Below are 13,495 nucleotides of genomic sequence, written 5' to 3'. Positions count from 1 at the left end.
AGAGAGTCCAGTAAAATGTCTCATTTCCTGAGACTTTGTTTAAGTAACAGATTTAAAAATGCTGTGTTTTAGCGATGATTGAAATGCTTATTGTTTATCCATCTGACCACCAGACAGTGTTTAGATGACTTATTTTTAAGAATGTGTTTGCTGCAGCATTTATACTTTTTGGCTTAAAAGAGTTCTAAGTTCTGTGTTGACTGGGAATACCAAAATTGGAAATCTAATGGTTTAATGTTTTAATCTTGTGTTCTGTTTGGGATTATAGACCATAGTTATTTCAAGCCTAAATAAATAGATTTCTTTGTAAATGAACTTTTAGTTTGTTGTCTGTGACATCATGTAATTTGTCTGTTTGTTTCAATTCCATGGTTTACCATTGTGAGGAAACTACACATTTGCTCTAGAATAAAGACAGACTCGCTGGAGTCATCATTTTTCAGTCCAGACACAAAGTATATGCTTCTTAGAGGAGCTTTTGGACGATTGTTATTCCTTGTCTGAATGTAAAACTTAATTAGGCAAGAGGATTCTTAAAAATAATGTTTCTGTTTGAAAAGGAATATGTCTAAGTACCATATAGCAGTTTTATATTTGTCGTTACCGCTTCCTCAATCGGATATTGAAAAGCAAGCCAAAACATTTGACCATCTAGGGAAAATTATGCATCGTTTTTGCTGACCCTTTTACTAAACAGAAGCTTAGTGATACAGCCCCTGATGAACACATTATATGCTTCATGTGGAAAAGTGGAGGATTTCTGCATTTAGTCACTTCTTTATGGTAAAACGTCCACTTTGTGTGGCTCGATATTTTAATGGTTTGAAGTTTACTGGATCCGTTTGTAAGTACCTGTTGCTTAGCTCATTACTTTGTGTTCTCTGTAATTAAGTTGTGGTTCAATCTGAATTAATAGCTTGTTCTCCTGGAGCAAGGCAAGTGAAAGTAAAAGCACCACACTGTTATGTGCACTCTACTATTTTTGTTCAGCAGGTGTTGTCCTGGCTATAACTAAAATTAGTGAAATGTACTTAAGCTTTTTTGTTCTGCTAATCCTCTTCCCTTAAATTAAAACTGTCTCTTATTATTATATTGTAACAGTAGATCCTTCTAATTGAACAATTGAATTGAATGTTTTGAAGACATCCAGTGAGGATTTGCCTTTATTGTATTGACTTATTTAAGATGAAAGGCATCCAATGCAAAGTCAGAGTGCTGAGACACTCATTCAGTGCAGTCGGTAAAAATACTCTATAAAGAGTTGGTAGATGATTTGTGATGCTTTTTAAAGGATTCTTTACATGTTTACATTATATTGATGAAGGCAATAGTTTCAGTTGTATTCTAGAATAATTATGCCTACATAGTGATAATATCTGAATTTAAGCTTTAAATATTTTTCGTCTAGGAATATATTTCAAATCTGTGTTTTTTGTGATGATTTGTAAAGCTTTCCTGATGGTGCTCTATTGGATATAGGAACTGCAAACCAAAAATAGTATCAAAATAAATGTGTTATGTATAACAGACACATATTTCATTTTGTACAAACCCAGATCTGAGTCCAAGCTTTAGATATATTTAGGCATCGGTACCACTTTTGATAGGGTAGATTCAGGGGTTGGGGTGCCCACAGTCTATTTTCACTAAATTGAAGATTTAGAGAGGCCTCCTCAGCATGTCCGTGGGATGAAACTGGCATACCAGAAAAAATAAAAACATGCGAACACCTGGGAGAACGTGGCAAGTTCCATATTAAAACATGCCGGCATAGAATCGCCTCCTGGACATGAGAGCTACGAGGCCGCGGCCTTGCTGCTTGTGGGAGAATGAGCTTACATCAGGAATTTAGGCTTGTGGTATCTGTGAGGGGCGAGCCTCTCCTCCAGTCAGCACGGGGCTGTGGTGTGTACGACATGCTGAATGACAAGTGACGAGAAGGTGGGTGGGTCAGAAGAGTTTGTCTACTTTTCCTCTTCTCCCCTGTGTGTGGCTTTTAGGGTCACAGCTGAACACAAAACCGGCAGTTTCCAATTGAGAAGCAGTTTGTGAGAATAACTGGAAAACATGTGTAAATAAATCACTTTTGTCTCTTTAGTATTGAGTCTTTTTCTTGGGGAGGGGAGGTTTGGTAAACAAGGGGTTTATTTAATAAACAAATTAATCGCCTAATGATTCATAACTGCCTGACCTATTGACAACAGTACTGTTCTGCCTCCTATTTTGTTTTAGTTGAGAAACACTTAATGAGTCCGAATCGGTTGCACAGTCATGTATGTGTGCTCTTAAATTTCTCCCTGCTCTAAATCTTCTAAGTAAATATTGCATCATTACTTAAATAAGTGCTGTTTTCTTCATTAATAAGCTTGTTTTCTAACCAAAATGGTTGTTTTTGTGTTTGTAAATGGCTTCCACTCTATAGACTTGAATACTCTTGTCAAATTTAAAGTATTCAGCCCTAAGAACACTAATACATGAGCTAAGCTCTGTGTGGTCCCTTTGTTTTGTTTGGACTTAAGAGGAAACTGGAGGTAGCAGTATGGAAATGGTTTCTTGCTCAAAACAAATTATATGGTTTAAAGTATCGTCAAAGATGTTTCATGTTTTGCTTACAGAGTGATGGGAACATTTTTTAAGAAACTGGGGAGGAGGGATTCTAGTTATTTCTTTTTAATTAAGACAGAATGACCAAATTCTTGTTTACAGTTACTGCAAAATAATTGTAATGCAATGCTTGTTGGTTTATCCAAACATGTTCTTAACCAGATGCAGAGCGTGTTTAGAATTCAGCTGCTTTGATTTAACTGAAACAAAAATGCATGAGTTTATTTCACCTGTTTTTGCTTCCTTGCACTCGTTCCCTGTGGATTTCAGAATAAAATGCCACTCACCTTTAAGGGCTGAATGGTTTGACTCCTGACTACATCAGTGAACTTTTAACTCCATATATGCCTCTCATTTGTCCTCTGCAGACTCTGGCCTTCTTTCAGGTCCTAAAAGGAAACTTCAAACACAGAGACCAGGCTTTCTGTCCTTTTCCTCTAGGGCTGTGGAGTGATCTTCTAACAGATGTCAGATCTTGCATGTCTTTAAACTCATGTTTATACTCCTGCTTTTAATTCTGCATAATTTACTCTTCAAATTGGTATATTCCTGCCCATCTTGTTAGATTTGATTTATTACATAGCATCATGAGATGGTGTTCTATGGAAGTAGCCGTATTAAATAAATGTTAATTTCATTAAAATAAAAGGTCACACCCTCAACTCAAATAGTCATATTAATTTAATAATGTAATAGAAGCAGCAACAAAACGACAATGGTTTTGATGTCTGTGCTCAGCTTAAAAGATTGCGGGCCAGCTAGAATTTCTTTCATATTTCTGAACATTCACCTTATGTGAGGTGTTTCAGGGAGGCTTTGAGTTCTACTTTCCTTCATCACTGATCAATATGATTAGTTATTTTACTGTTCTGTGTGAAGGATGGATCAGTTGGGGCTTTGCAGGTGTGCTCTTGATACACTCCTGGACATTGACCAACAGTCTAGTAAGCATGCTCACCTAATAACTGGTAATTACTCAATCTAATGTGGCAGTCAGATTTACATTTATCATCTGGCCGTTCAAACCTAAATGGCTTTTTCCATTTGTATGTACAGTGTAAATACATAATCTCTCTACAAAATGCCTCATGCAAAAAGAAGATGCTACATTAGGGCATAATAATCCGTGCATTTGCAATATTTTTAGTTTTTTGTTACGATTTGTTGCCTTCATAGCTGGACCTGCAGGACCTATACAGTTCAATGAGGTTTAGAATTTTCTCTATCACATAATTGGGAGAGATTTTTTTTACGCTGGCAGGTAGTGCTTTTCTCTAACAAACAGGTGCTTCTTAATTAATGAACTTCAAATAGTTTTAACACTCACTTCTACAGATAGGCTCCAGAGCTTTCATTATTCTTGTGCAGGGTGATAAACTGACACTGCCAGTACAGAAAGTCAATAACTTTTGCCTAAATACTCTTGAGACATCCAGCTGTAGTAAAAACTGATTTTCACCTTCATGTTGAACTATTATCAAAAGAATGCTCGCTCCCAGCTGTCTGGGTAAGTTAATGGTTTACCCTAATCTTTAGGTGACAGTTTCAGCTCCTCTCCTAGGTGAAACTGTGGCAGCAGGGTCTGGGAGTGAAGTCTGTTTAATCGCTGGTCTGCTGTTAGAGTAAGTGTCTTGCTTTTTTCAATCTGCAATTCAAGGTTAAATTCTTCTTTGTTGTACAAATGTTTAGAAAAGAGTAATTGTATCTTGCCGTATCTGAAAAGCCACTTCTCACAGTTCTGGTCCATTTTAGACATTTTCATTTTTGTTACATGACTGGGGAGCCAATCGGAACTGCTGTTGGAACCCATCAGTACAGTCTAGAAAACTAACAGAATCAGGAAATGTGGAAAGGAGAGCAGACTGGGTTGCAACATAATTTGTGAATCTGCTGAGTGGATAAGCGCAGCAGAATAGTTGCAGTACACTGCTTCATCTTAATTGTTGGAACAAAACACTGGCATCTCTTTTAATCCTTTCTTTATTACAATGAAGCACAGCTGTCTTCCTGTCTTTTTGAAAGGGGATTCAAATGTGCGCAGGTTGTCAATTGCTGTAATACTGTAATAATGTGGAGTGAACAGCTGTGTGCCAGTTCACCAGGGCCAACATTGCACAGTTGAGCTATTTGTTTCCTCTGTGCAGAGGTTAAAAGGAGTTCTGGAGAGCTGCCTTCTAGCTCAACACCTGAAGTGCTTCCGTCTTAAGTGGCAGCAAAATTGGCAGTAATGCTGGATGGACTATAGTGTATATTGAGATGATATGCAGTCTTGTTTTCTTTCATTAAGATGGCTGCTTGAGAAAATTCATTTAATGTGTGATGTCTGTTTTAGGTAGCACTGTGGCGCAGTGGTTAGCATTGCTGTATTGGTCCTGGGTTCGATTCTGGGCCTGGGATGCTGTGTGGAGTTTGTATGTTCTCTCGTGCTCATGTGCGTTTCCTCCAGGTGCTGCTCTGGTTTCTTCCCACAGTCTAACAACATACTGGTTAATTGGCTTCTGGGAAAATTGTCCCTGGTGTGACTGTGTGCACATGTGTTTGTGTCCGCCTCCCCTGTGGACCGATGTCTTGTCCAAGGTGTGTCTTTTGCCTGTTGCTTGCTGGGATAGACTCCATGCATGGATGTCTGTTTTATCCCATGTCTAGTTTGGGCACTATTGTTATTCATGCAAGTTAAGTGAACAAAATAATGTGCATTCAAGCCCTTACTGGGAAATCAGGAATTTACATTCCAGTGCTTGTTTTTTTGTATATTATTTGTCCTAAAAGGATTCAGTGTTTTATATTTAATTGCACATCGGTTCATCTAGCGTTGTCATTTAATTTTAAATAGCTTGAAATACTTGCATTCGATAAATTCACAACATAATGCTCAACACAAAGGGTGTTCATTAGGTTACAAGATTTTTTTGTGAAGTATTTATAATTAAGAGTTCTGAACTGCATTTTTCGATAAAACATTGACAGAGACAATTTACAGCAAATTATAATAAACTGAACATGTTATGGATGACAAATAGGGTTTATAGTCGGTTGAATACATTCTCTTCCTCTCGTAATTATAACGCATTAATTTATAATTGTTTAGGATATAAGAAGCAGTGTAATTTGTTTTTCATTTTCTGTAAAGAGGAACCCATCAGAGCGCGTTTTGTTGTGAATGTTTCTAGGCCTATTTAGGGGGTTTTATGGATCAACAGTCCTGTTGGGGTGTAAACATAGTGGTCAGATCCCTGTTGGATATATTCAAATACAACATGAAGAGTACCGCTATTAGTTTTCCAAAGCGGATGACAAGCTGGGACTGCTTTTACAAACCTAATCGTTACCAGCTGCCACTTTGAGTTTTGTGTTTTGTGGCCTTGTTGCCCAACTGGGGGCCAGCTCTGGGGTAGCTCATTTTTGGGGGGGCTCATTTCATTTTTCCATCACCAGGCCTTGGCTGGGCCAGTTCTGCAGGTGCATAAGCGTCCTGAAATTCCTTTGCTTCCTTAAGATGTTTCAATATCCGGTGCAGGTTATTCCTCCAGTTTACAGTGGATTGGTGGCGTGGTGCAGAGCCTGCAAGTGTGTTGAATTGAATTGAATTGAATTAGCCCTTTTTGGGAGAGTGCTACTTTCCTTTTGGAGCTTCTGTAGCCAAAGGGCTCAAGTTGAACTTTTGCTTTGTTTGTTCTCCAGTGTGCGATTCACAGTGTGAGAGAAGATGTCTTGACATGCCTCTGTGCTAGGCACTGTGAACTGCTTTATTTCTGTAATTCTTATTCCCTGTGAGTTTGAATTGCCTTTTTTTTTTAGAAATCATCCCAAGTATGCTTTCACTTTTTTTTTTTGTCAGGCCTCCAAAGATCGTACTGCGGTAGCGTGAATAGATTCTTTAATAAATCTCGCTTTACGCAAGGAGAGTCACTGATCCCTTAATGTGGTCCTTTGTCCTTAGTACAGTGCGTCCTTCAAAAGACAGTTAAATATCCCATTATGTTGCCCTTACAGATGGTTTCTGAGCAGATAGATAGAAATTAAAAAATCCCCACAGTGGATGTACTGTACTGCTTATTCATTCTGAGCACAGTTGGCAAACCTACTGTTTGACTTTAATGTAGCATCAAAGGGGCAATTCAATATCAAGGGTACCAATTATTCATCTACTTCTTTCCATCACAGCCCCCTTGGCAGAGGGCATTTCTAGTCTAATGTGCCCGTTCATCTTCACTGCCTTGCTCTGTTTGGACATTGCGTTTGACACATACTAGTTGAGTGCAAAACCTAGCCAAGCTTGAGAGAAAATTGAATGAAAGGATAATCCCTGTGTCCTGTAAATGCATTCTTTTCTGTAAATTATCTAAAATCTATATGTTCCAGGTATTTGCACTGCTGCTCTCTATTGCAGGCAGTTTTGGGGTCACATACATTTAAATGCAAATGATTTGCTGTTGTTGATACTATGAACTTGAGAAGTGCCAGAGGTTGTAACATGCGCATCTCTGCTGCCGAAACTAACAGCAGTGAATCGCATTCATGCACTGTACTGTAGAGGAAGCAGAATGACTGCGTCCTAGCCTCATCTCATATCTTAGATGGTAATCAAGGATGAGTCTAGTCAGTACTTGGATAAGAGATCTCCAAAATAAAAATGCAGCAACCTGGTTAAGTGGTGAATCAGTAGGAGGCACTTATCCCTCAGAGCTTGGTCATTTAAGATCCTGTGGCTAAATTCCCCTGTGTGTAGAGAGTCTAACCAACCTGAAGTACCCTCTTAATTCAGTTGCTGAAGCAAAGACTCACAATTCCTCGCCTCATCATCCGATTTACTGTGTAGTGGGGCTGTTGGCATATACTGGCTGCCGTGTGTTAAACAGGTGACTGAGATCAGTGGTGGATGAAATGGGTCTGTTCCTATATGTGACAAGCTAAGAAATAGTTCTTCTAATAACAAGCACCTATTTGCCTAATGATAAATCTTAATTATTCAGAATTAACAAGCAATTATCTGATGCAGTTAAAATACTGCATCAGAGCGCTTCATTAGATGGTCACTTCATTAGCAGGTGTTTTGAGCTCATGACAGTTGGCAGAGGTGTGAGCTCCACATTTTAGCTGTGGGTGCATGAGCCTCAAAAGGGAATTAAACAGCAGAACGTGTCTTTGAAATATTGTTTGAGCTACTGTATTTGTTAAGCATATAAGTACAAATGCTTGTTTTTCAGAATCTGAACCCCTAAAGAACAAATACAAATACTTCAGACTTGGTGTTTTGTTGAATTTGAATGCAATTGCATAGACTCCATGTCTGATGATAGGTGTTAACCTCATTATTTGCATATCTGTACAATTCTGTATGTTGGAAAAGACAGATCAATGGTTGCAGTGTTTTTATCTAGGCTTTGAAGACTTCTTCAACGATAATTAGAATAATACCACATGACAACATTCTGCATATGTGGGGGTTCTAAGCTTAACTGAGTGGGGTTCAACGAGCTCAACTTTCACATATTTATGATTTATTGCATAAAACTCAATCATTAATCTCATATATGCCCTAAACCATCCCTTATGCAAAATTATCTTAAAGCAATGTTACCCTATACCATAATTTCCAAAAGAAGCACAAGATCAATGCATCTTCCACAGTCTTTTGCTACAGATGGAAAAAGTATTGGGTTTTCACATCCAATCACAGAGTGGGACTGTGCGGTCCAGTGCTTCCTGAGGACTCTGAAGTCCTGCCAGGAGCTCCCTTGAATAATAAAATGCTTGTCTGACCCTACCACTGCTGACACAAACGCAGAAGGACCGCTAGTTTAATGAAAGTAGAAACTTGGTGCGCAGTTCAGCCAGTCAGTCGAGCTGTTGGGGAGAGCAGCTGTGTGTTTTGAATTTTGGCCGGATTGTTGGTACTGTACTCTCGTTCTGGTTTCTCCTCTGTTAATCTGCAATACAAATGGTGGACCCAGGAGGTCAACTGTCTCTGGAGTTAAAGCCTGGAGTTAAAAGCTTGAATCAGTAAGCGGGTGTCCGTCTTTGTCTGTGGAGCTGAGCTGTATTGTAGAGAAGAACTTGCAGTCCAGTGTCTTCTGAAATCCCTGTCCTTCGGAGGTCAGAGGGCTGTTCTTCATGTGCAGATGGTGTTAGCACCAGGGAACTGTGCTTGCAGAACAGTGGAAAGCAAAGTTACACATTTTGTTACATTTGTATAGAATTACTATAAAAAAAAGACAGGAATAGATAGGTTGCTAAACCCTGATTGAAACTGTCATGAAAAGGTGAACCTGATTTTTGTGTGAATATTCCTGACAAATCGTAAAATTTATATAATCCGGGTTATTTTGCTACATTGTTTTATTGTGCTTCAAAATTTCTGTTGGCACACTCTAACATCCAAACTATATTCTATATCTATTCTCACCCTCTCTGTGACAGCCACTTGTGGTCAGTCTTCACACGCAAAATGCAAAAATATTCGCCACCTAAATTTAGTTTTAACTCCGCAGAAAACCCCAAGTTCAGTCACATAGCATCAATTAGATGTGGAATGCAGAGAATCTAACAGATTGTTTTCCCATATAACAAGATAGCGAGACCTTGTTCGTTCAGTTTAAACATTAGAACATTCTTTCCTCACTAAACTTTAGCTGTTGCAAGATGAGAAACACATCCCGTGGCTCAGTTATGGGGGAAAAAAAGGCTTGAGTAATGTTTGGAGAAGTGACATTTAACACAATGTATGAAGTCATGTTTGAAGTTCTTTTCTGGTTATTTATACTGTTTTTAACTTAACTGAGTAGATTTTTGGTTTTTTTTTCACAGGGGGAAACTAAAGCTTTCAACAATTACAAAATGTTCAAGGCAGTTTTGAAGAAGAACAGAGAAAGTGGAAAGGGTACCAAAAAGGAATTAGGTATGTATACCAGTTGAGATTTGCCATCTATACAAAGTGACACATCCACTTTTCACTGAAAATGTGATCACCCTGTGTTGGTCTGTAAACAGAACTCCTGCAAATAACACAGAATAGAACCATTTCTTTACAAGTATGTAAGATTTCTACACTTTTGTTGTCATAGAAACTCAACACAGTTACTTATTTTGGAAGCAAGTGGACTAAATGACTATTGTAAACATGAAATTGTCTCCTGTAAAAATTCTCTTTCTCACTGATTTAATACTGTATTAAGTTTGCATTACTGTTTTTGCTTGTGTTTTTTTATGTGGTACCATTTTTAATTATAATTTTTATTTAAATTTTCTCCTGTTTTATCTACAAAAACATGTATTAGGTGTATGTTTTATCTTCTGTTCAGGCAATGAAAGGCTCACTCTGACCTGTGACAGCTGTATTTTTTGTCATTATAGATTTTCTGATTACTTTTTGTTACCCTTTTTTCTGTATCTTTTTTGTATTCCTTTTTCTGTTGTCTTTTATCTTTTGAAGTGTAGTTGAGATCAAATACATTTTTTACTACAAAAGACTGCTTAAACACCTGTAAACATTACACCCCTGCTGTCCTTGTGATTAGATATGTATTCTTAGTATCCTTGCACACGTTTTTGCAAGTAAAAGCTAAGATGAGTATATGACAAGAATATGAAGCATTGCTAAGTACACTTTAGATGTATTCCTGAATGAAATCTACATATTTTTTCTAAATTTTACTGCCTTGCATATTTTAAACTGTACATTTCCTCCTGTGTATGTGGTCTCGAATGTCTGCAAAAGTCATTTGATTTGGTTCATTTGCTCTTGGCCCAGTCATGCTCTAACTTGCTATTTATTAGCAGTCACTGTACTGTTAATACCCAGTAAAACAGTTGGCTTCTTGACTCCTCAGCTACCTTTTATAATATCAAGTTGCATTCTGCTCCATCCCCTAATGATGTTTTTAATGATGTTTTTTATTTGTATGGGTGAAAAATATATGTATGTATAATTGATTTACTTTTTGTACTGTATATGGATGAAGCACTCCTTTTGGAAAGTATTAGAACATTGTAGTGTACTAGTGTAGATGGTAAATAGCATAATGAGTTTCACAGCAAATTTAAAGCACTGTTTTCAATTTAAGAGCCAGCAGTTCTCTTTTATTATAGCCTCCCAAAGTGGCATAACAAGCTTTTAGGTAGTATCAGTTTTTGAAAGATACACTTATGTCTGCTCCGCTTACTTACAGCCTAAAAAAACAAGTTATATCTGTTGGATATAAAGTTTCTTTACCTTTTAATCCTGCCTGTCAGTGTACTGTATTACTCCTTAAGGCATGCTCCTGCTTTTGGTCCTCATTATAGCCATGAGATGTTGCGAAATGACAAAATCTAGCTTACTTGTTTCTCAGAGAGTACAAAGATAACAAAAGTGATCAGCACTAAAAAGTGTTGCTAGTACGGTTAAGGGTCCGTAAAAAAAATTGTAAAACTGAAAAGGTATTGCAAAACATAAAAATGTTAGCATTTTTTTCTTTAAGAAATGGTCCAATTAGCATTTGCTAATCTGAGACAGCTCTATGTAACCTATTGTGAATATACCTATTCAATATTGTGATGTTGAATGTGTATATGGGAAAGTGCTTGCCAGGTTTTGCTGAAATTAAATTTGCTGAAACATTTGGAAAATCTACAACATTTTGACCTGAAACAAGCTTTCTAAATCAAAATCATATCTGTTTACAGTTCACAAAAATGTTCTTTCTCCCCTTACGATGCCTATGGACATGAAATCGATATATCCATGTCAAGGTATAAGGATTTATTTCGATTCTCTATGTCAGATCCATGATTTTCTGTGAAATCTCCTAGACTGATTTTGTTTTGATCCCTGAACTGATGTAAATTTTTGACAGAAGGAAACCCGAAGAAAAAGCGAGTAAATCGCACAGCTTGAAATATAACAATCGCAAACTTAAAATTGAATTATATGTTATATGAGTCATTTGTACAAGTATTTTTATCTTTTTGTAAGAAGGTGGTTATATAATATTGTGTATATATTTTCAGGAAAGAATACAGGGAGTTTTAATTTTAAGAAAATTTGAACTAAAGAAGTCTCATTGAAATAGCAGGAAATAAAAGGATGAAAATACTGCAGTTAGCAGCTCCGTTCAACACTAAAGGAGACCTTCAGCTTACACTAAGTCACGGAAATCACTCAGAATGAAGTGCTGATCCATGTGATTGACTTTAATGGGTACAGGATAATTAAATTGACATGAACAGACTTCTTGAGGTAGTTGCCTTTTTTCTAACACCTGGAAATAATTATTCGCCACCAAACGTTGGTTGACCTCAACTATATGCGCATACAGCTTTTCTCGCTCTTTTCTTAACAGGTCATACCTGGAGAATTCACTCTGTTGAATCTGTAAGATACCTAAAGCAGTCAAGATATAATTTTCCCTGTGCTGCATCACGGTGAATTAAAACCAAGATGCATATAAAAATTACAATGTGATATGTAATGGAAATTGGTTAAGAGAAAAGGCAGCGATCGGTATATAATTACACGATTGCTCAGCATATGTTATTCATAATGTTGTGGCTTGGCCTTGAGGCCTTGAAGTTAAAAGAAATCACGGAAACTTCTTCCCTGCCAGATGCCACAGTCATTAGCCCTGCTCTGTGCCCAGACTGCTCATGAAGACACCATTTGCTAGTTTAACCTTTTTAGATTTAGAGTATGGAGTTGCTTGTCCAATTTTTTTACGAAACTTTTGTTGCTATTCCTAAAGTCAGACGACAGTTCACGATGACCTTTCACTGCAAAGTGTGCGCTGAGTGTCTGGTGTGACTGATATCAGGGTTCTGAGTCTAGAACACAAGGTGCCTTGAGGTTAATTGTGCTGAAAAATTGACCTGTTGGACTAATTCCAATATATTGGGGAAAAAACAAGGAGGTGAAGTCATTTTATTCCACCTTCTCTCAAGGTGCATCATCTATTTAACTTTTTGTACATGAAGGCATGGGGAGAGAAGGTGCATCTTATCAGTTTTGAGAGGCATTATTCTATAAAGGTGGATCAAATTGAAGGCTTGTTCCTTGTTGGCTCTGGGAATATTTTTTAGATTCATATCTTAAGCCTCTCAGGCTGCAACTTCCAAAATTCTGTTGGGCTGAAGACGTGTCCATCAAGTGTACCTTTGTTCTTTCTTTACATGACTGCAAAATGCTATCTGACAGGTTTTGGCTTTTTGTGAGAGAAATGGTTTAGGACCACTGGAAGAGGAACCAGTTCGTTCTCCCAGCTGCTCACATGCATTATAATCATTAAAGCTCATCAATACAGACATCATCTTTATGGCAGATTGTGAGTGCAAGGAGTATGTTTTCATGTTTCTACATGACTTTGTGATTTGTAACTCATCCTCTGGGGAGTGGCTGTTGTCTTCTTTTTTCCCTTCCATCCCTCAGGGCTTTTTTTTGTTCTTTGTGCAAAGCGGGAGCCTTTCTCAACACAGTTGGGAGTGACGAAGACACTTACTTTCCTGGGGAAAGTTTATATATTTTTTTTTCTCCTTAGCTCATTATCTCCTTAAGGCAGCAAGTTTGAAGCTAAAGATTCAGACTTGGGTGGTAATTAGAACTACAGAAACCAGCTGTCAGATGACGCAGGGTCCTTTTTATGTGCTGCTAAACAGAGCTGTCTGTGTAGGCAGTTGTTTTTCAGAACTGTCCGTAGTAAGCTGATGTTAATCACACACTCTTGTAAGGCTTTGTAAACCTGGGAATGTAGCGCAAGCTCAGAAGATAAAGCTAGAGCTTTACTAGCCTGGAATTGTATTGGCCCTGAAAAAGGCCTAACAGGCAACGAGCCCAGTTCAGGAGACTGTCACCGTTATGTGATTAAACTCATAGTCAATAATAAAATGAGTATGAGTATGCTGTATACATAAATATGCCCAT

General features: G+C 37.7%; 1 protein-coding gene across 5 annotated transcripts in view; it reads left to right on the top strand.

Annotated features, from left to right (window-relative positions):
* The window catches only part of tanc1a (tetratricopeptide repeat, ankyrin repeat and coiled-coil containing 1a), a 143,064-nt gene that overhangs the window by 20,569 nt on the left and 109,000 nt on the right, over positions 1-13,495 (top strand). For 4 of the 5 annotated variants that reach the window (XM_088605509.1, XM_088605508.1, XM_088605511.1 and 1 more), the window contains exon 2: positions 9,412-9,502. In XM_088605509.1, coding sequence (XP_088461635.1) covers positions 9,412-9,502 — 91 coding nt within the window. Of the gene's footprint in view, positions 1-9,307; positions 9,327-9,411; positions 9,503-13,495 lie in introns of those variants that run through there. The other variant, XM_088605512.1, reaches the window with a different exon arrangement.

This window comes from Lepisosteus platostomus, chromosome 14, assembly GCF_059453375.1.
Source record: "Lepisosteus platostomus isolate fLepPlt1 chromosome 14, fLepPlt1.hap1, whole genome shotgun sequence".
Classification (NCBI taxonomy): Eukaryota; Metazoa; Chordata; class Actinopteri; order Semionotiformes; family Lepisosteidae; genus Lepisosteus; species Lepisosteus platostomus.
Note: the sequence above shows the minus strand (reverse complement) of the source record. Positions and strands in the feature narration are given on the sequence as shown.